The 22,815-nt window shown below is 42.8% G+C and overlaps 2 protein-coding genes across 2 annotated transcripts in view; both read right to left on the bottom strand.

Annotated features, from left to right (window-relative positions):
- Nucleotides 1-1,948: 1,948 nt before the first annotated feature.
- Nucleotides 1,949-16,168, bottom strand: LOC137092509 (nuclear factor 7, brain-like). Its single transcript, XM_067456770.1, has 6 exons — nucleotides 15,645-16,168; nucleotides 3,786-3,881; nucleotides 3,460-3,690; nucleotides 3,327-3,349; nucleotides 3,126-3,244; nucleotides 1,949-2,749 (listed from the first exon to the last, which is right to left on the bottom strand). The coding sequence occupies exons 1-6, from the start codon at nucleotides 16,038-16,040 to the stop codon at nucleotides 2,208-2,210; spliced, it is 1,407 nt and encodes a 468-aa protein (XP_067312871.1). The 5' UTR covers nucleotides 16,041-16,168; the 3' UTR covers nucleotides 1,949-2,207.
- A 1,997-nt stretch (nucleotides 16,169-18,165) lies between these two features.
- The window catches only part of ptcd3 (pentatricopeptide repeat domain 3), an 18,603-nt gene continuing 13,953 nt past the window's right edge, over nucleotides 18,166-22,815 (bottom strand). Inside the window, exons 20-24 of the mRNA XM_067456769.1 lie at nucleotides 20,399-20,484; nucleotides 19,987-20,135; nucleotides 19,328-19,369; nucleotides 18,392-18,550; nucleotides 18,166-18,322 (exon numbers count right to left, since the gene is read on the bottom strand). Coding sequence (XP_067312870.1) covers nucleotides 18,277-18,322; nucleotides 18,392-18,550; nucleotides 19,328-19,369; nucleotides 19,987-20,135; nucleotides 20,399-20,484 — 482 coding nt within the window. The 3' untranslated portion in view covers nucleotides 18,166-18,276. The remainder of the gene's footprint in view (nucleotides 18,323-18,391; nucleotides 18,551-19,327; nucleotides 19,370-19,986; nucleotides 20,136-20,398; nucleotides 20,485-22,815) is intronic.

Below are 22,815 nucleotides of genomic sequence, written 5' to 3'. Positions count from 1 at the left end.
CAGTAAAAGTGTTGATTTAACCCATTAAAGGGCTAGTTTAGCCAAAAATGATGGGTTTTTAAAAAAAAAATTGTAATAAATTCTTTTTTTAAAAAGTGTGTAACTCAGGCCCTGTGTGCTCTAGGACCCTGCAGACACTTTGGGCTGTTTCCACTAAACTCCAGAAAATAGTGGAAAAAGAAGTTTGTCTGTGTCATGTTGTATGACAGATATACTCAAATGAGTCTGAAGGGATGACCCTTTCCCCCTTTTTACCCCCCTTTTTACCCCTCCCCTGCTACCCCCCCTCCACCACCATATTCAGTGATATAAATGTAATATCCCAGTGTCATTAAAATTAATTATACATGCTGGAAACAGCCCAAAGTGTCTGGAGGGTCCTAGAGCACACAGGACCTGAGTTACACACTTTCACAAATTAATTTATGTTAAAGGTCCCGTTCTTCGTGTGTTTTCGAAGCTTTGATTATGTTTACAGTGTGTAATATAACATGAGTTCATGTCTCGCGTGTAAAACACAGTATTTTTCACACAGTTGCCTTATCTGTACAGCGCTGTTTCCTCTGTCCTACAAACGGCCTGATGATTTCCTTGTTCTGTGAAGTCCCTCCTTCAGAAACACGTAACGAGTTCTGATTGGGCCAGCGCTTCCCGTGTTGTGATTGGACAGCAGCTTAGCGCACTTTGCCCGGAAAGGTCCCGCCTCTTACCGTAACGGGGCGATGCGAGCACTGAATGCGCGCTCTTCTCCACGCGGGAGAGCAGCGAGACCACGCCCCCTATTTTGCGTGTTCTTGTGGCCGGAGCTTTAGTCAACAAACGGTTCTAGTGACGTCATCACAGCAGGAAGTGCAGCGCTGTAGTCCAGACCGGCCGCTCGCTGAAGGCTTTGAAAGGGAACTTCTGTTCAATAAAATATCTCGCTTGGCATTGAGCTCTGAGCTTTATAGTTTTACAGGTATTATTTATGCTCTAACAGCAACATTACACACTAACTAAAGTTTGAAAGATGGGATCGCGAAGAATGGGACCTTTAAAAAAAAAAAAAACGCCTAATTTTTTGGCCAAAGCAACTAAGAAAGTTAATCTATAAGCAGCTCTGCATAAGATAATAATGTAGTTATTCACTTTGAGTTCATTGTGTTTCCATTCAGTTCAATAACCGTGTAGATGTTAATGTCACCAAATCCCAGCATGCACTGCAGTTTCTGGTGCTGAGAACCATAGATATCCATAATAAAGGCTAGATGTCTGGTGCGCGCTGTTGGCCAATGGAGGTCGCCGTCCGCAACTGGCGGCCATCTTGTCACAGAGAGTACAGACGAGTCGCTCACTCGTAACAGTGTGTTTTAATAGTGCATGTACTTTTAAATAACCATAACTTGCTCAATTTTTAACCGATTTTCAAACTGTTTCGTTTGTTATAAACGTCAGAGATGTAGTTATGATACAATACATACTTATGAATAATTATAACCATGGACTTCAATATGAAAGTAACATTGAACAGGACAGATAGGTGCAACAAATATACACACACACAAGGTATTTATGTTAAATCAATATATAGGCTACTAAAACTGCAAAAAAAAATATATATATATATACACACACACACACATATACAGCTCATTTTTTTTTCAGAGCTAGCTATAGTTTATAAGCTATAAATATATATATATATATACACTTCATAAGAATATCCCTATTATAATACAATAATTTTTATTTATTTTTTAAAAACATGCAAACTAAGTTTATTTTAACTTCAAAAATGCTATTTACTAGGATTTTTCCCCCTACATTTCACTGTGCCTACTTCAGAGATCATTTTTCCCACCTAATTTTGCCTACCATCAAATGCCTTCCCTCTTTAGAAAGCTGAGACCCTGAAGTTTCTCAGGAAACAAGCAGAATAATTGTGTGACGTACTGGCAAAGTTAAAAAAAATCAAACATTATACAAAATTTCATTTAATGATCTAAATAACGGTTGAAAGTATTAAGTTTTTCGTTATTCAGTCAATCCTTATGTAATAATCTATAAACAGCCTCACTATTCATACTGTAATGTTCCCAGAACTCGAGATATTGGATACGTTTTAATTGTAAGTGTGATTGATGAATAAAGTTTTACTGAAGCATAATTTGTAAAACAATGATAACAATGAATGATTGTATCTTAACTGAATTAATCTAGAATCAGATTTAACTGTGATTTTCTGCTGTAATAATCAGTTTAACTGGTAAGATCCTCAGAGGAGTTCTGCAGCGATTATATAAGAATGGAAAGACAGTCTCAGTGAAGGACGTCCTGAATGTGAATAAATGTGTGTTAGTTACAGGATCAGAGAATGACACTGTTCCTCTGTCATAGTCCAGCTGAACTCTCACACGCTGAGGATTCACTTTAACAGGAAAGACAGTGCCGGGTTGATCTGGGGATTTAGAGATGTATCCGCTGTTCCAGTACCGCACACACCAGACATTAGACTTGAAGAAATCCGCTCCCTTCCTCTGGTTTGATGCTGTGGTTATTCCAATAATCCAGACTGTACTGTCACCGACCTCCACATCCCAGCAGTGTGTTCCTGAGTTAAAGCCCTCAGATCCCAGGACACATGCATACCTGTCAAACCTCTCTGGATTATCAGGAAGTGTTTTATCTTCATCACTGAGCGACACACTGGTCAGATCAGACGAGAGTGTGAGATGAGGATCTGCTGTGTTTGGATCTAGAGTCAACGGAGCTGCAAAGAGAAGAACATCAGATTACAGGATGAAATATGATCAGAAATGTAAATATAAAACACATATAAAGACTTTCTATAAATCCTGCTATCATGACAATGGTCTGTCAGTTTCTGTCAGAATGGATCGAGGCTTCAGGTTTAATATCATATTCAATAAACACTATTGTATCCTAATACATAAGCAGAGACCATGAGGAACAGACTTCTGTAGTCATTATGAGTTCACTGTATGATCTGATGATCTTCTGAAATACAGTTCAGATTCACTCAGAAACTCGAGTGATTATTAAATATATTTCTATCAGATGTTAATGTTGTGTGTGTTTCTATCTGAAGGATGTTTTGCGCTGGTGTCAGATCTGCTGAGACTCACTGTGTTGGACAGTTTCCAGCATCTTCTTCCAGACTCTGGACCGCAGGTTACCCAGATAACGGGACACATCAATCAAAGCTCCAGAACTCATCCGTGGATCCGGCTGTGGGATCTGGACTCTGGAGGAACATTCAGGAGTCAGAACTGCAGTGAATTTGAGTTCAGATCCACTGAGAGAAGAGATACGAGCAGCTCACTCACCTTTCCATTGAGGCGTTAAAGTTCTGGAAAATATAGAGTTTGAAAACATGTTAATATCTTCTCAAACACTCTCATTGTCAGTGAGGCTCAAGTTGTTTTATGCTCAAAGAATGAAGCCAGATTGATTGGTCACCTTTAGAAACGAGACGTCATTGGCTTTCCTCATCTCCTCCATGTCTCTGATTGTGTGTGAAAGAGCTGAGATGTGTGTGTTCATCTCCTCCAGCTTCTCCTTCATCCTCTGCTTCTTCTGCTCCTCTTCCTCCCTCAGTGCAGTGATTGTAGCTTCTTCTTCGTCTCTGAGAAACTGATGAAGCTTCTCAAACTCTTCTTTAATCTGACGCTCTGTGTGCTCAGCTTGAGACTGAAATCACATCACATTCACTTCAGTCAGCTCTGTGTGAACACACACTCCACTAATGTCAATAATAAACTGTGTGTGTGAATGAACATCCTCACCTCGATGTGTTGGATTGTTTTATCACACTCTCCTTTCATTTCTTCTCCATGTTTGAGCTTGTTTTGTAAGGACGTCAGCGCTGTATTAAATTCCCCCTACAGGTTAAGATGAAAATCTGTCAAACTGATGAAGCTTCAAAGGTCCCGTTCAAAATGCACTAAGCTGCTGTCCAATCACAGCGTCCAATCAGAACTCGTTACGTGTTTCTGAAGGAGGGACTTCACAGAACAAGGAAATCCTCAGGCCGTTTATAGGCCAGAGGAAACAGCGCTGGACAGATAAGTCAATTGTTTGTGTGAAAAATACTGTTTTTTTTACACGCGAAACATGAACTCATGTTATATTGCACCAAGCCTGCAGTCTCCCTCTCATTTACTGAAGCTTTCGCGCCTCGATCGCCCCCCGGTGACCGGTCCCAGTATAGCCGCCCCTCTGTGTTTTCTAATGGACGCGAGGCAATCTAAATAATAAAATTACACTTCAAAAATGTTTTCCCCAAAGTTAGTTTATGTCACTGAAGGCAGTTATCATCACGATGATTTCATTTCAGGTGTTCGTTTTAAAAATAAGTTTAGTTTGAGTTAGTTATTTGATGCTATAAAAACGGGGGGTGTGACGTCATGATTGACAGCTGAGACTGACGTCTTCTCTGAGTGAAGTTGTCACTGAGGCACTAACGGACTTTTTTCGAAATTTTTGGGAGCAGATTAGAGCTTTAGCTTTAATTTCTACATTTCCATAACTGTTTATTTCACACCAACATAATTAATTGTTCTGCATCTGCGAGAGTGTGGGCGGGCTTTTGATATCGCGACTGTACTTCCTGCTCTACTTCCTGCGCTCTACTACGCAACTCCGGTCCTGAAATCGCTACTGCGCAGACTCGGTCCCAAGATGTCAGCGCCGTGCAAGGCTGCCTGAAAGCTTCAAATCTGCCAAGCGGAAACGGATGATGTCGAGTCGTCCATATTTTTTTACGGTCTATGTATTGCACACTGTAAACACAATCTACATGTTTCCAAACGTGATTAGTTTTTAAAACTTGTATTTCGTTCCTCTGAACAAATAACACACATGCTCGGCTCATCGGTTCTCAGTATCAAACGTGTCCGACAGAAACGCTTTTCGATTCTGTACTGCTGATCCGAGAACCGCTACGTTCACACGCGCATGCTCAGTATGAGCGGGTGAGCTCTCACAGCTAAATGTCTCACTTCAGCTAATGGTTGGAGTTAATACATCTACTTCAAGATATTACTTTATTTCTAGTCGGAGTGACTGTCCCTCATGTCAGAAAGTTAATAACTATAGTAACTTGTGGAATCAGCGCTGATTTGAGACGCGAACAGTTAGAACGATTCAGTTCGATTTGGTGAACTGGTTCGACCGGTTCACTATAAAGATTCGGTTAAAAAGAACGATTCGTTCGCGAACCTGATCAAGGCTAAGGCCGAGGCTCCCGTTTATGTCGGTGGTCAAAAAGTGTGGCTTTCAACTGAGAACATTCCGATCCGCGTCGTTAACAATAAGTTAGCTCCCAAATGTATCGGCCCATTAAAGCTGGGCATACACTGCGATTTTTGTCTGATTTCGAGCTGAATTCTGACTTGTGCGACTTTGGGTTGAGCCGATATTCAGGTTTATCGTGCGTTGTCATGAGGTGTTCGTGCACATAGATATCCATAATAAACGCTAGATGTATATATATATATATATACACACACACACACACACACACACACAAACACATACAGCTCTGAATGTTTTTTTTTCCAGAGCAGGCTATTGCTTATAATAAGAATATCACTATTAGCCTAGATAATAAAATAATTTGTATTTAAAAAAAAAATTAAAACAAAAAAAGAAACATGCAAACTAAGTTTATTTTAACTGGACAAAAGATTGGTTGTCAGAAAATCATTATTGGTGTCAATAAAACCTACAGGTCGATGGTCTCAGCCGATAACGTGCAAGTAAGTTATAGCCGTACACAAGCTGCACGATTAAGTCGTTTATCGAAACGAAAAGCTACAATTTCAATGTGTTAAAGCACCCAGATTTGTAGCCATGTTAATAACGTTTGTAGGAAACCAAACCATTTGTAAATCCGTCAAGATTTCAGCGAGATAAGAGTATTTATGTTCGTACAGATCAATCATCTTACATCAGGTTCCACTGAGCCCGACAGAGAGCTTGCCTGACAAGATGGCCGCCGGTGATGCCGATGGTGACTCCGCCGTAAGATATCTAGCCTTTATTATGGATATCTATGCTCATGCAGTGCACAGGGGGAAACGAGAGGCGATAAACCTCCCCCGATCGGGAATCAGATGAATTTCTGGCGTGTCAGTAATTCTGCTCGCCCCTCGTGAGGTTATCGGACAGCTGAAGCAAAGCCACCAACTGATTGTCCTATTTTTCCTCACTGCACGTACGTGTAGCTGGTTCAAAAAATATATAAAATGTAATGAACTTCATCAAAACTTAATTTCTTGTACTTTTATATTTGTTTAAATATGTTCTGGGTCATAATAGTTAAGTGTACATAATTAACTCTAGTGGGAACCATTCAAGCAGAAATCGTTTTGTATAGGGCACATATCAGTGACGCACGTTTCCTTTTGCGATGTGCGAACAGCGCCATCTTTAGACGCACATTTGTTGCAGTTTGGGTCAAATGTGCTCTCTCTCGCTCTTCTAACGAGCGTGCTGGTAAGGACATTTTAAAGTGTGTTAAATGATATCATGAATTTATTTCATGAGATAAAGAATGTTTAAATGTAGTGTAAGGCTGTGATGTTATTAAATTGAATGCAGCAAATTGCATTTTGAATGTTTTACTGAGAAGTGTTTTTGCTTACTAGCTTTTCCGTGCACAGAGTGAAGGGGAGAGACGTATATTCCAAAAATTGATTGTGCTCTATGTATTTCTGCAGGTATGTACGATTGTTTGTTATATGTTGAGAAATGTTTGAAATGAGTTTAATATCAAGTCTGAGTTACATACAAAAAAGAGTGAGGTCTGTTTGCAAAAGTGATGTCATTTATATCAAATGTTTTTATTTTATTTGTTGAAATATGTAACTTTTGAAATTATCATTTAATTAATTTACTGATATGAACAAACTGTGGGGAACTCTTTCATGGGTTACTATATTTTGTGGTTTTAATTCATTTATATTATTATTTTATGTTTTGCAACTTTAATTTGAGTAAATTAAGATCTTGAGACGCACATTTGTTGCAGTTTGGGTCAAATGTGCTCTCTCTCGCTCTTCTAACGAGCGTGCTGCTTTTCCGTGCACAGAGTGAAGGGGAGAGACGTATATTCCAAAAATTGATTGTGCTCTATGTATTTCTGCAGAATAAAGCATCCTGAGACCTCTTCCACACGCATTGTCTTCATTGAGCATATCTACAGTAAACACAACCAGAGTAAAACCGCTACATAAAATGGTGCCGTGACCTACTGGATCAACTGGATTGGCCGCAGCCGATCGCTGGAGTTGTGCAGTGTGTTCGTGACATCTGGATGCTGCGTGAGAGCATTTCAACATTGTTCTGGTAACTGAAAAGAGAAAAGAGACTTTTTCTGCGGACTGACTTATTGAACTGTTGTTGTTTTTTTTCTCATCATACTTATTGGACATTTTCTGAGGTCAGTTTTCTCTTGTGTTCATACTGTCATTGTTGTAAATACCATGGCTGGGCTAAGGAAAGACTCAGATATGATGACACCATACCTTGGGAGGGGCAGAGGGTTGTTGGGGGTTGAAGCACCTGTCGTTGGTAGACCTAGAGTGCTAGTTTATAGTCCCCATTCACCTGATACCATAGCAGATCAACCTATGGGGCCGACTGCCTCTACACCTAGTAATGAGAATGAGAATGTTGCACAGCAGTTACGTGATCTTATCGGTGAATTAGGCACCCAAATAGGGGATTCTATAGCCACACGGCTATTAGCTAGTCAAAGCCCAGTCACCCCCTCCAGTTCAGTCCCATTCAGTGCTGGTGCGCCAAAATCATCAAACACAGGCCGGAATCTCAATAATGTCAGCCTGATAGTCAAGCCAGATGTTAAAGAACCCCCAATGTTTAGAGGAGATGGAACAGACAAGTACACTGTTCAAGAATGGATCGAATTGATGGAATTGTATCTCCACAAAGCAGATTGCTCTGACACACATCAGATAGATGAGATACTGAGCCACCTGCTAGGCCGGGCCAAGAGTATTGTCAAGGTCAGGCTCAAAAGCAGCCCTAATGAAGCTATCTCACCTGAGACCATCTATGACGTCTTGAGGCGTTACTTCAGTGAAAGTCCTGGATCGTGTCAACCGCTAGCTGACTTTTATGCGACACGACCAAAATCAAATGAGTGCCCTGTTGATTACTGGGTACGATTAAATGCAGCTGCTGAGTTAGCAGACAGTCATCTGCAGAAACAAGGTGAAAAAATGAAGAACATGAGTTCTGAAATTGCAATGATGTTCATCAGAAACTGTTCGGAACCAAACCTCTCTAGTATGTTTAGGTGTAAACCCATCAGTAAATGGTCAGTCATGGAAATCCAGGAGGCCATTGATGAACACCAGAGGGAAGTCCAATCTAAGAAAATGTCTGCTGTCCCACACAATGTTAACACTGTCCAAGTCGCTGCTGCTAAAGTAACAACCTATCCTCACGCTGTCACCAAGGGAGTGAGCCTGAATGCAGATGCGCCCGTTTATGTTCCTGAAAGTGCATTGAAGGCGGCTGAACATTCAACCTCAGAAGCTGGCACTTTGGAGCGTGTCTTGAGTATGCTGGAAAGGGTATTGGAGCGTACAAGTCAGAATGCTCCTATCTCTCAGCCAAGAGCAACTCAGTGGCGTAACTTTTCCCCATGCAGAGTCTGCGGTGATAGGAATCATTCTACACGTTCACATTGTATGAGAGAAAGGCGATGTTTGTCATGCTTGGAGATTGGGCATCAGCAGAAGCAATGTCACAAAGTCGTCAGCCCTGCTAGCCCATCTGATTCCAACCCACATGCTCAGGGAAACTAAGTCACTCACGTATGGGAGGGGATTATGTGAGTGCAAAGTGTCAAACCCTCTGTGTAGATGATGATTTATATGTTTATGATGAATGTTGCAAGTCTGTCTCCAGTAACAGTATCGTCTTGTTCCAAAATGTCACAAAGTTGGAAAAAGCAGATAGCCTGTTCTATACCTCAGTGCTGCTGGATGACAAAGTCACAGTCCAAGCTCTTTTAGATAGTGGATCCATGGCATGCACAATCAATGAAGAAACGGAGTGTGAACTGCTGAATGCAGGGATGTCTACCCAGGCTGACGAGTCGCACATAGACGTTCTTCTGGTTGGCTGTGGTGGTGTTAAAGTCAGACCAAAGAGAGTCTTCCAGCTGAAGATGAACGTGTATGATACGTTAGTAAGTGTGCCCACATTTGTTGTCCCGGGACAGAGGGACCAGTTAATTCTTGGAACTAATGTCATCAAGTTCATCCTTACCCAACTCAAGCAAACCTCTGGCTATTGGAACGTCATGAATCGGCCTGAGTCATCTGGGGAACCTGAAATTGAGCAGTTTCTGAACATGTTGTCGGGCATTAACAGGTGGAAGGGTGGCAAAATCCCTGATATTGTGGGCACTGCCAAACTGGCCCAAGCCGTCACTCTTTTGCCCAGGCAGGAACACCTTGTGTGGGGTAAGCTTCCATCAGACACCCCTATTTCCATGGGAAGTACCATCGTGATTGAACCACCCAAGACACAGACCCACAAGAAAGGCATTATGGTCGGAAGAGTCATAGCCTCTATGTCTGGTGATGGATGGGTACCAGTCAGGATCATGAATCCCCTTGATAAGGCTATTACACTGAGAAGAAACTCCAAAATAGCCGATGTCTTCCCTGTTGTGGCTGTTGAAGACCTCAGCGAGCATTCCGATCACAACAGCAATGAGATGGTGGGTGTAGGGTGCCAGAACATGGTGGGAGGTATTGACAAGGGAGGTTGCCCTGGTTTCGAGCTCAACGAAAGCCTTCGGAAGCTTGGTCTTGGCGATTTGGACATTGAGTCATGTGAAGTATCACACTATTGGAAGAACCAGATGTTACAGCTCATTAAGAGGCATGAGGACGTATTTTCCAAACATAAACTGGATTGCGGCAAGGCAAAGGAGTTTGTCCACCGAATTCGTTTGTCAGATGATCATCCCTTCAGGCTTCCATACCGCCGTGTTCCACCAGCGCAGTACCAGAAGCTGAGGAGTGTTCTCTCAGAGATGGAGGAACAGGAAATCATACGCAAGTCCAATAGTGAGTGGGCTTCGCCACTCGTGCTGGTATGGAAGAAAAATGGAGACCTTCGAGTGTGTGTGGACTACCGGTGGCTGAACGCTCGGACTGTAAAGGATGCCCACCCCTTGCCTCATCAGGCAGACTGTTTAGCAGCTTTGGGAGGAAATGTCATCTTCAGTGCGATGGACTTAACCTCTGGGTTCTATAACATCGTAATGTCTGAAGAGGACAAAAAGTTTACTGCCTTCACGACCCCCATGGGCCTGTACGAATTTAATCGCCTGCCTCAAGGGCTCTGTAACAGTCCAGCCAGCTTTATGCGACTCATGACCAACATCTTCGGGGATCAGAATTTTCTCACACTGTTATGCTATCTGGATGACCTTCTTGTGTACGCCCCAAATGAAGAGACAGCCATTGAGCGGCTTGAGCTGGTGTTTAATAGGCTCAGTGCACACGGACTGAAGTTAGCCCCGAAGAAATGCCATTTTCTAAGGAGAAGTGTGAAATTTCTGGGACATGTCATTGACGAAACTGGAGTAGCAACGGATCCAGATAAGGTTAGTGCCATCTCTGCCATATCCGAATCTGATCTGATGATGCCGGATGGAGTAACACCTTCGCAAAAAAAGATAAAGTCGTTTCTGGGAATGGTGTTATATTACCAAAACTTCATTCAGAACTGCTCCAGTATAGCAAAACCATTGTTCACCTTGACAGCTGCACCCAGAGGGAAGAAGACCTCTGTGAGAGGCACTGCGTCGTTTAAGAAACTGAACCCCGGTGACTGGAAGCGTGAGCACAGTGTGGCTTTCCAAAGTTTAAAAACAGCCCTGTTGGAATCTGTTGTGCTGACTCACCCCGATTTCAGTCGACCATTCATTCTATGTACTGATGCGTCTTTGGATGGATTAGGAGCTGTTCTGTCCCAAGTTCCGGAAGGAGCAGTTAAGGCACGTCCCATCGCCTTTGCCAGTAAATCTCTCACTCGTGCACAAGCGAAGTACCCTGCTCATCGTCTAGAGTTTTTGGCTCTTAAGTGGTCCGTCTGTGATAAGTTTAGCCACTGGTTAAAGGGACATGACTTCACTGTCTGGACGGACAACAATCCTTTAACATACATCATGACGAAGCCAAAGCTTGACGCATGTGAGCAGAGGTGGGTGTCTAAGCTGGCCCCCTATAGCTTTAATATTCAGTACATACCTGGCAGTAGAAATGTGGTCGCAGACGCCTTGAGTAGGCAGCCCTTCATCCGTGGCTGTGTCAGTCAGAGGCTGATGTCAGAGCCGTATTATGCGCTGTTGGAAGAAGCGGAGCAGGTACGAGAGAACACTGTACAAGACGTTTTCAGGTTGAGTACAAACACCTGTGATGTTGAACATTACCCCTGTGCAGGTTCAGAATCATGTTCACTCACCAGTGCGGAAGTGTCAGCAATCCTTGATGTTCACACTGAGTGGGAAGTAGGCACAAGAGATCGGGCGATCCAGTGGCTCACTCAGGATACCCACCAGTTGTTGACTCCAGATCCTAGTCCCCTCCCAGTTTTCTCATTGAGAGAGTTACAAGAGAAGCAACAGGATGACGTAACGCTGTCAAGAGTCTTGTTCTATGTGAGAAGAGGAAGGAAACCATCTAGACGTGAGAGAAGTGGAGAAACTCACAAGGTAATCAAAGCACTTAAGCAGTGGGAGAAGCTCAAAATCCTTGACGGAATACTCTACCGGGTATCCAAGGATGTCCTGACGCGGAAAAGGAGACTGCAATATGTTGTTCCAAGTTCGCTGGTGGAGCAGGTCCTTGGGGGCATTCATGATGCAGCTGGGCATCAAGGTCAGGGTAGGACTTTATCCCTTGCGAGACAGAGATTCTTCTGGGTCAGTTTGGAACGAGATGTACGTGAACATGTCAGGTGTTGCAAACGTTGTGTGGTGAGCAAAACTCCAGAACCCGAAGGCAGGGCTCCTCTGGAAAGCATAAAGACATCGAGCCCCCTGGAATTGGTCTGCATAGATTTTTGGTCTGCTGAGAATTCAAGCGGTAGTAGCGTGGATGTCTTGGTCATAACAGACCACTTTACTAAGATGGCTCATGCTTTTCCTTGTAAAGATCAATCGGCTAAACAAGTTGCAAGGCTGTTGTGGGATAGGTACTTTTGCATATATGGCTTTCCAGAAAGGATCCATTCGGATCAAGGTGCCAACTTTGAGAGCCAGCTGATTCGTGACTTGCTGGAAGTTGCTGGAGTGAGGAAGTCCAGAACAACTGCGTATCACCCAATGGGTAATGGTCATGTTGAACGATTTAACAGAACTCTGGGTGGTATGATCAGGGCGTTGCCACCTAGGGCTAAGCAGAAATGGCCACAGATGTTGCAATCATTGACCTTTGCATATAACTGCACAGCCCATGAGTCAACTGGGTTTGCCCCTTTTTACTTGATGTTCGGCAGAGTTCCGAAACTCCCAGTGGATGTGATGTTCAGCAGTGTGGAGAGGGACAATGTCCTCGTTGATTATGATACGTATGTGATTAAATTGAGGGACGACTTGAAAGAAGCTCTGGCCCTTGCTCAGAAGAATGCAGAGGCCAGTCAACGGCGCCAGGCAGACCTATACAACAAAAGGACCAAAGGACGCAGTATTGATGTTGGGGATCAGGTTTTACTGGCCAACAAGGGCGAACGTGGTCGGAAAAAACTGGCAGATAGGTGGGAGTCCATTCCATATACAGTTGTTGCTCTGAATCCTCATTGTCACACCTACCGTATCCGCAACACCCACACCGGTCAGGAAAAGACTGTTCATAGGAACTTGCTCCTTCAAGCAAACTTTCTGCCAATTGAGGTTGAGGAAGTTGAACCCTCGTTCAGTGATGGCAGTGAATCACTTGATGACTGTAGTGGCGTTGCTTTGACCGATGCTATAACGCACATGTCAGAATGTAGTAATGCAGATCGAACTGCCAGCTGGATAGCAGGGACTGTGGCTCCAGATGATAGCTTGAGTTGTATATCCTCTAGGGCAGAGAGTGTCCTCCCATTGGCAGTGGGTCCTGATCCTGCACAATCTGTGCTTTCAGCAACGCTGGGTGAAACTTTAGGATGTGACACTGTTTCTGAATGTACAAGTAATGGAGGCTTGACTTGTGATCCAATGACATCTGTATCTGTGGAAGGTTCTGCTGACATACAGACCTCTGAGCCTGTGGATTCGCTCCCTAATCAAGTAGTGACTCAAGTCAGAACAAGGTTTGGCAGACTTGTGAAACCTGTAAACAGGTTAATTCAGAACATGACCCAAAGCATGAAGACTGTCAGTTCAGTTGATGGAGTTACTAGGTCTTTATTGTCATAAAATGGGTTAAGCAGTTCCATGAAGAGTGCAAAAATGTTTCCTTTGAATTTATTTGAATCATTACATTGAGTTAAAAAAGCCAAAATTCAGTATCCTAAACGTTACTGTCACATTGAATTCGAAGTAGTGGTGTTTGGGGCACCCTATTAACAAGTGTCGTCTTAGTAGGTCTGATCAGCCTGCTTAGATCACTTTCCCTGTGGGTTGGGAAGCACATATTGCTGTGTCGAATGTAAATTGTGTTTATTCTGTGTGTGGCTTTTTGATCAGCTATTTATCCATATTGAAGAAGTTTTGTGAAGTTCAGCGGGGAGTATGTAGCTGGTTCAAAAAATATATAAAATGTAATGAACTTCATCAAAACTTAATTTCTTGTACTTTTATATTTGTTTAAATATGTTCTGGGTCATAATAGTTAAGTGTACATAATTAACTCTAGTGGGAACCATTCAAGCAGAAATCGTTTTGTATAGGGCACATATCAGTGACGCACGTTTCCTTTTGCGATGTGCGAACAGCGCCATCTTTAGACGCACATTTGTTGCAGTTTGGGTCAAATGTGCTCTCTCTCGCTCTTCTAACGAGCGTGCTGGTAAGGACATTTTAAAGTGTGTTAAATGATATCATGAATTTATTTCATGAGATAAAGAATGTTTAAATGTAGTGTAAGGCTGTGATGTTATTAAATTGAATGCAGCAAATTGCATTTTGAATGTTTTACTGAGAAGTGTTTTTGCTTACTAGCTTTTCCGTGCACAGAGTGAAGGGGAGAGACGTATATTCCAAAAATTGATTGTGCTCTATGTATTTCTGCAGGTATGTACGATTGTTTGTTATATGTTGAGAAATGTTTGAAATGAGTTTAATATCAAGTCTGAGTTACATACAAAAAAGAGTGAGGTCTGTTTGCAAAAGTGATGTCATTTATATCAAATGTTTTTATTTTATTTGTTGAAATATGTAACTTTTGAAATTATCATTTAATTAATTTACTGATATGAACAAACTGTGGGGAACTCTTTCATGGCTTACTATATTTTGTGGTTTTAATTCATTTATATTATTATTTTATGTTTTGCAACTTTAATTTGAGTAAATTAAGATCTTGAGACGCACATTTGTTGCAGTTTGGGTCAAATGTGCTCTCTCTCGCTCTTCTAACGAGCGTGCTGCTTTTCCGTGCACAGAGTGAAGGGGAGAGACGTATATTCCAAAAATTGATTGTGCTCTATGTATTTCTGCAGAATAAAGCATCCTGAGACCTCTTCCACACGCATTGTCTTCATTGAGCATATCTACAGTAAACACAACCAGAGTAAAACCGCTACATACGCAAAATTAGAAGTTTAACCATTTAATTTTTTAAAGCAGCAAGGAAGAAAAGGAAAAGAGGGAGATCTTTAAGTTATGTAGGCAACTATCAAATAGCAGAAATTAAGTAAACTGTTGTGCCTCCAGTTGTGTTGTAAAATGGATAATTAGTATTCTAAACCAGAATGTAGGCCCATAGCATATCCAGCATATCCAGTGCCTCTTATTCATTTAGCTAGTTGATCATTAATTTAGGGCTACTTGTTTTACTTTCATATTTTATCTATGTATGTATGCATGTAGGCTATGTATGTATTTATTTGTTTGTTTGTTTGTTTATTTAATTAATATTTAGCCTACTTAATCTTATTATGACGGGAAGTGGGAACCATTGTACATCTTGACACAATTTCATGTTGCCCTTTTTCCCCTTTTTTATTCAGGCGAGTCAGTGATATCACGCAATGTGCAAACGCAGACTCAAACCCAGTCAATTATTCACTACAGAAAGTGAAAGTACAATCTGACAAGCTTTCAGCGCATATTCTCAGACAACGAGAGATAAATCTACTTCCGCATGCTGATAACGTAGCCTATATAACTGTCTTCATTTATTTTCTTAATACTTCTCTTTTGGTCCATATTGTGAGAGAGAAAAAATAGACGAGAAGTAGGCCCATTTCGTGTTAAACAAGTTGTTTTTAGATAAATCTGCTCTTACTTTTCATTGAGACTGACTTTGAATACTACTCTCTGGTTTCAGTAAACATTATTATTACACTTGCTCTTGAATCCTCTGCCTTTTTATTCTGTGACTGATTTATTAGTGTTTCTCTGTTTATCACAGTACTTAGCATGAAATGAGAGACATTTGTCTTACCTTGTAAGATGAAACCACTTCCCTGACGGGTCTGAATGTGTGTTTGGCGTGTTTCTCTGAGTCTCTGCACACGACACACACAGGCTGTTTGTCCTCCAGACAGAAGAGTTTGAGTTTCTCACTGTGTAAACTGCAGATCTCCTCAGACTCTGATGAACGCCTCTCATTTCTCTCCTTTATCAACGATTCACACAAGTTTTTTAAAGCAAGATTAACTGGAGGTTCTTTATTTGAGGATCTTCTCCTGCAGACGGGACACTCCTGAGTTTCCTTAGTTTTCCAGAACTGTTGTAGACACTCTTTACAAATACTGTGAGTACAGGACAGAAAAACAGGAACCTTGAAGATTTCACAACAAACAGGACAAGAAAGCTCTTCAGCAGATCTGGAATCCATTTCCTCGTCTTGTAAAAGATCCGATAATCTACAATTTATTTTCACGTTCTAATCTTTGCTTTGAAAAGTTAATAATTACAATAAAAATCTAATTCAGAAACACATAATAATCCTTATATAAAGTGTCCTCCTCTGTTCTTCACAGCTCTGACTCGTTTCAGCTTTCAGTAAAAACGAAAGTAAGAAATAATAAGACAAGTCTCTTCCTGATAGGGTTTGTAAGAGGGTGGAGTTTCAGTGATCTACAATTGACTTTCACTTTCTGAACTTTGCTCTGAAAAGTAAATAACCATTAGAATCAAAATCTAATCTGGGTTCTTTCAGAAATACACAAAAATAATATAATGTGTCCTCTGTTCTTCACAACACTGAAAGGTAAAAATAATAAGACTTGTCACTTCCTGGTCGGTTTTGTAAGAGGGTGGAGTTTCTGATGACCTTTGGAACTGCTGAAAACTGTACAGATTTATCTTTATTAGAGCCCTTTGCCCCTTAGGGCTTGTCTTTATTGGATTATTACTTAGCTCTGGCATGAAACTCTACATGGCGCAGGCTGATAGCCATTAAAGGTGCCCTAGAATGATTTGAAACAATGTGTTAAAGTGTTCTCTGATATCTACACAGAGGGTATGTGGCTTATTTAAGGGCAAAACTTGTCCAGATACAGTTTTACAGGTCCATTTACAACCCTATAAATTGTCCCTAGGATGTAATGCTCTGTATTTGCCTTATTTGGAAGAGTCATGAATATTAATGTTGAGCTCTGCTCTGATTGGTTTATTTCAGCAGCTCAGCGGAGCGGCTCGTGAGTCCTGACAGAACACAGACCGACTGAACGACACTTTAAGCAGAACATCTCAAATGGAGATTGATCAAATCATCCACACGCGAGAAAGAGCTCGCACATGCCGGTGAACTGAAAACACCAAATAAACAAGTAGGCTGCATTTTATCAATCTCTATTTGAGATGTTCTGCTTAAAGTGTCCTTCAGTCTACATTTTCGGCTTGTCTTCTTTCGTCAGCGATATTGCATATTTATATAACGTTAGTCACAGTGAAGGCTAAGGTTACACAGTGATTGTGATGTACTCTGAACAAGCATGCGAAAACATCATAGGCCTACTTCAGTTCTCAAAAATATAAATATATAACTTATATTTTACAAAATGAATAGCCTATCGTTTTAACTTATATGGTGGAAAAGGTGATGTTTGCTAGAAGGATAGAGTGAACGATCTGTAAGCAAAGTATCTACGGTTGTATTTTGTAATATAAAATAATATTCCCCTTTGTCATTAGACACACTATTTAGTTTGGTATGGTACTTGGAGTTTCCTATTGTTACTGTACTAGCATCTTGCGTTATCTAGACAATGCGGTCTCTCTAAGAAACTTTAAATTTAATCAGAAATTGTTTAAACAGTCAATAAGTGGATAAATCGCTGCTCACTGCTTGCAGGAATACAGTCGCCACGTTCTTCAGTTTAAGACGCTGAGGGAAGCTTGCTTGAAATGGGACGAACAAACTAACGATCTTGAATTAAATTGTTGTGGTATCCGATTATAATAATCCTCAAGCATGACTGTTGACATAAAGTCCTCCCGTCTCCTGCACAGCCTGAGCATGACGCGTGTCCTGAGAGACGCTTTAGCTCCTCAAGTGTCTTGTTTATCTACAGTCCTGATGATTTGCTCCCTTTCCGCCTGATAATGAACATGTTCGGACAGATGCAAATGTTTGGGGATCTGCATATTAATGATCCCCAACGCTTGCGTCACGGTTGGGTTTATGTTGAGAAGCACTTATTTTTCTGTGGTGTTTTTGATTTAAGAAATGGGAGGCAATGGTGTTTGAGACTCACAGTATGTGATGTCCATGTATTGAACTCTTATTATTTCACTATGGCAAGGCTAATCACATTTTTCATTCTAGGGCACCTTTAAGACACCATCACAGTCTGTGAAAAGGGTCCATGGTAAAATAGCAGAACTACGACACATTTCAGTTAAGTCTATTATATATGACATTTCATAATTCAAAGAAGTGCCTTCCTGTGTTTGATCGTCCCATTGAAGATATTAGACAAAAACACAAGCTTGAGGCCATTAGAGCATGAATCCAGTCAGGGAAAGAGCTTTCTTTATTGAGTTGAGTTTTATCTAAATGTACAGTTACAATAATAAAGGGATGCACATTTCAACAGATCCAACATCCACGGATCCAGCCCCGAGAGTTAATCGCTGTTAAAGGTCTGAATCTCCAGATCGGACAGGATGCTCCTGCAAGAGGACCAGATTACAGTTAGACTCTTCTAACTCAAGCAGAACATCCTCAAAGATGGCACGTACCTGTGCTGCTCCGAGAGCTGGAACTCCTGCCGCAGCGTTTGGATGAGTTTGGCTGTGTCAGGCAGACAGAAGCCAGCCGAAATCTGCACCAGCTCCACAGCCTGATCCACATCACCGCTGGCCTTCACACACTCCAAAAACTGGCTCAACAGCTCCACACTGACACCGCAACACAACACAGGTTAGTCTGAACATTCACATACACCGATCAGGCATAACACTGATGATCTCTTCATCTCCTGTTAGTGGGTGGGATATATTAGGCAGCAAGTGAACATTCTGTCCTCAGAGTTGATGTGTGTGAAGCAGGAGAAATGGGCAAGCGTAAGGATTTGAGCGAGTTTGGCCAGATTGTGACGGCTAGACGACTGGGTCAGAGCATCTCCAAAACTGCAGCTCTTGTGGGCTGTTCCCGGTCTGCAGTGGTCAGTATCTATCAAAAGTGCTCCAAGGAAGGACCAGTGGAGAACCGGCCACAGGGTCATGGGCGGCCAAGGCTCATTGATGACCGTGGGGAGCGAAGGCTGGCCCGTGGGGTCCGATCAAACAGACGAGCTACTGGAGCTCAAACTGCTCCAGAAGTTAATGCTGGTTCTGATAGAAAGCTGTCAGAATACACAGAGCAGCTCAGTTTGAGGCGTCGACTCGGCCTCCAGATTCCCCAGATCTCAATCCAATCGAGCATCTGTGGGATGAGCTGAACAAACAAGTCCGATCCACCTCGCAACTTACAGGACTTAAAGGATCTGCTGCGAACATCTTGGTGCCAGATACCACAGCACACCTTCAGGAGTCTAGAGGAGTCCATCAGAGACGGGTCAGCAAAAGGGGTGGTTATAATGTTATGCCTGATCGGTGTAACTTCTACAGTCAATATACATTTTTTCTAGTGAAGCAAAATCACAAAAGACTAAAGAAGTAATGAGAGAAACTCACCTGGGAACTTTATTGTGTGTTTTGAAGAGTTTGAGTGTGTCCCTGAATGAAGAAAAATGAACAAAACATCTGAGGAGTGTTTAGAACTGGACTGGACCTCGATCACATGACAGAACCCCAGAACGGTCACATGACAGAACCCCAGAACGGTCACATGACAGAACCCCAGAACGGTCACATGACAGAACCCCAGAACGATCACATGACAGAACCCCAGAACGGTCACATGACAGAACCCCAGAACGATCACATGACAGAACCCCAGAACGATCACATGACAGAACCCCAGAACGGTCACATGACAGAACCCCAGAACGATCACATGACAGAACCCCAGAACGATCACATGACAGAACCCCAGAACGATCACATGACGAACCCCAGAACGGTCACATGACAGAACCCCAGAACGGTCACATGACAGAACCCCAGAACGATCACATGACAGAACCCCAGAACGATCACATGACAGAACCCCAGAACGATCACATGACGAACCCCAGAACGGTCACATGACAGAACCCCAGAACGGTCACATGACAGAACCCCAGAACGATCACATGACAGAACCCCAGAACGGTCACATGACAGAACCCCAGAACGGTCACATGACAGAACCCCAGAACGATCACATGACAGAACCCCATAATAGGCGTTACCAGGCGTGGTGTGTCCTCTGAGCCGCCAGCAGAATGGACAGCAGATGGCTGAGAGAAGCGGAGGTCCAGCTCATCAGAACCTTACCGCGGTCACCGCTGATGAACATCTGCTTAATGTCCAGCGCACAGTCAGCCAATGAGGCCTGCAGCTGTCCACACACACACACAAACACACACACACTTACTACAGATAAACACTGAGATGGACACTAAATTAACTCAAAACATTTCTCAATTAACTAAAAAGACAAAAGAGAAGATCATGGCTTTATAACCAGAAAAGCACAGAATTCAGACCCAAAGCAGTGTTTATAAGCGGTTGGACTGTTTTAGCTTTAGTTAGTGTGTAATGTTGCCGCTTGAGCATGAACAGTCTCTGTAAAGTCTCAGGCATCCTCCGGTGTGGCCGTACCTCCTGATTGTGCTTCTCTCGGGCCATGAGCGCCAGCAGCTCCTCCACCAGCTTCTGCCTGTTGGCATGACCCAACGCTTTGATATCTGCGGACCAAGACATTATTCAGATCCATAATGCTGAGAAATCAGAGAGAATCACCAGTATATGATTTAACTACTTCTGACCAATAGGTGGCGCTGTGACCAAACTGACTGTCAGCGTAGTGTGGCGTCAATAGGCCAAAGCGTTTCACTCTAGTTTACATGATAAAGTTCAGATATACCTTTAATCGTTTAAACAGGCCGTTGAAGTTTTCTTTTGTGTATTCTGTTTATCTTTAATCACAGTGACTGTGAAACATGCTGAACACGTGTTCATTTCCTGTTAACTCAGTGTAGTTTGAACAAGAGTCCAGAAAGAGTTTTGGCATGGCATCTGGTAATGCATTAATCAATAATGGTTGTGTCTATTGTCACTCAGTCCATTACGTTTTGCCAACATGGTCTGAGGATTATCTGACTCCAGTTTGAAAAATCAAAATGGTAAACAGGAAGTTCGGCTGACTATGGCAAGATTGGCTCCTATGTTCTGGGGATGACCCAATGAATCCATCAAGACCGGTTTCAGTACAACAGACAAAAATAAACAGATATTAACCCTTTCCCCCCCACATATTTTAAACTTTTTGAGAGCCTTCAGGGCATATAGCCATTTACACATACCAAGTTTCATTACAATACAGCAATGAGTTTGTAAAATATAGCATTTTACTAAAAAAATCAAAATGGCTGACGCACAAAATGTCCAATATGGGAAAATCGTTCAGCTCTTCAGAAGTTATACGATTTTCATATCTCCTGAGCACTAGGTGGCGCTGCACTGAAACTGTGCAGGTATCCTCAGATCATGGCTGTCACAACACACACCAAGTTTGGTCTGAATACGGTTAAGCGTTTTGGCGATATAGCATCACGTCCATTTTGGCGTGCCCTTCGTAGAGTTTGTTATGAACTACAATCCGTCGGCATGGTCTGAAGATGATCCGGTTCGTTTCCATGAAAATTGGACAAATGGTCTGAGATGTTTGAAAAATTTGGCAGAAAAATAAATAACAGAAACTGACTTCATAGGGTGCAATCGAATCGTCTTGAGCCGCGACTGCAACTTTGGACAGTTGGTGGCGCTAGAGCGATTGAGTTAGAGACTCCAGAATTGGTGCAGCTAATGATCAGACTGTCCTCTATCAGTGTGCCAAATTTCAGAACTTCACCATACGGTTCAATGGGCTGAACACACCGTCAGTGTTCACACACACCGTCAGTGTTCACACACACCGTCAGTGTTCACCACACACCGTCAGTGTTCACCACACACCCTCAGTGTTCACACACACACCCTCAGTGTTCACACACACACCCTCAGTGTTCACACACACCGTCAGTGTTCACCACACACCGTCAGTGTTCACCACACACCGTCAGTGTTCACCACACACCCTCAGTGTTCACACACACACCCTCAGTGTTCACACACACCGTCAGTGTTCACCACACACCCTCAGTGTTCACACACACACCCTCAGTGTTCACACACACCCTCAGTGTTCACACACACACCCTCAGTGTTCACACACACCCTCAGTGTTCACCACACACCCTCAGTGTTCACCACACACCCTCAGTGTTCACACACACACCCTCAGTGTTCACGCACACCCTCAGTGTTCACGCACACCCTCAGTGTTCACACACACCCTCAGTGTTCACACACACCCTGTGTTCACCACACACCCTCAGTGTTCACACACACCCTCAGTGTTCACCACACACCCTCAGTGTTCACGCACACCCTCAGTGTTCACACACACCCTCAGTGTTCACACACACCCTCAGTGTTCACACACACCCTCAGTGTTCACACACACCCTCAGTGTTCACGCACACCCTCAGTGTTCACGCACACCCTCAGTGTTCACGCACACCCTCAGTGTTCACGCACACCCTCAGTGTTCACACACACACCCTCAGTGTTCACACACACCCTCAGTGTTCACCACACACCCTCAGTGTTCACACACACCCTCAGTGTTCACCACACACCCTCAGTGTTCACGCACACCCTCAGTGTTCACGCACACCCTCAGTGTTCACGCACACCCTCAGTGTTCACCACACACCCTCAGTGTTCACGCACACCCTCAGTGTTCACACACACACCCTCAGTGTTCACACACACACCCTCAGTGTTCACCACACACCCTCAGTGTTCACGCACACCCTCAGTGTTCACACACACACCCTCAGTGTTCACGCACACCCTTAGTGTTCACCACACACCCTCAGTGTTCACGCACACCCTCAGTGTTCACGCACACCCTCAGTGTTCACGCACACCCTCAGTGTTCACCACACACCCTCAGTGTTCACGCACACCCT

Source organism: Pseudorasbora parva, chromosome 11 (genome assembly GCF_024679245.1).
Source record: "Pseudorasbora parva isolate DD20220531a chromosome 11, ASM2467924v1, whole genome shotgun sequence".
NCBI lineage: Eukaryota > Metazoa > Chordata > Actinopteri > Cypriniformes > Gobionidae > Pseudorasbora > Pseudorasbora parva.
This window is presented reverse-complemented; position numbering and strand designations above follow the sequence as displayed.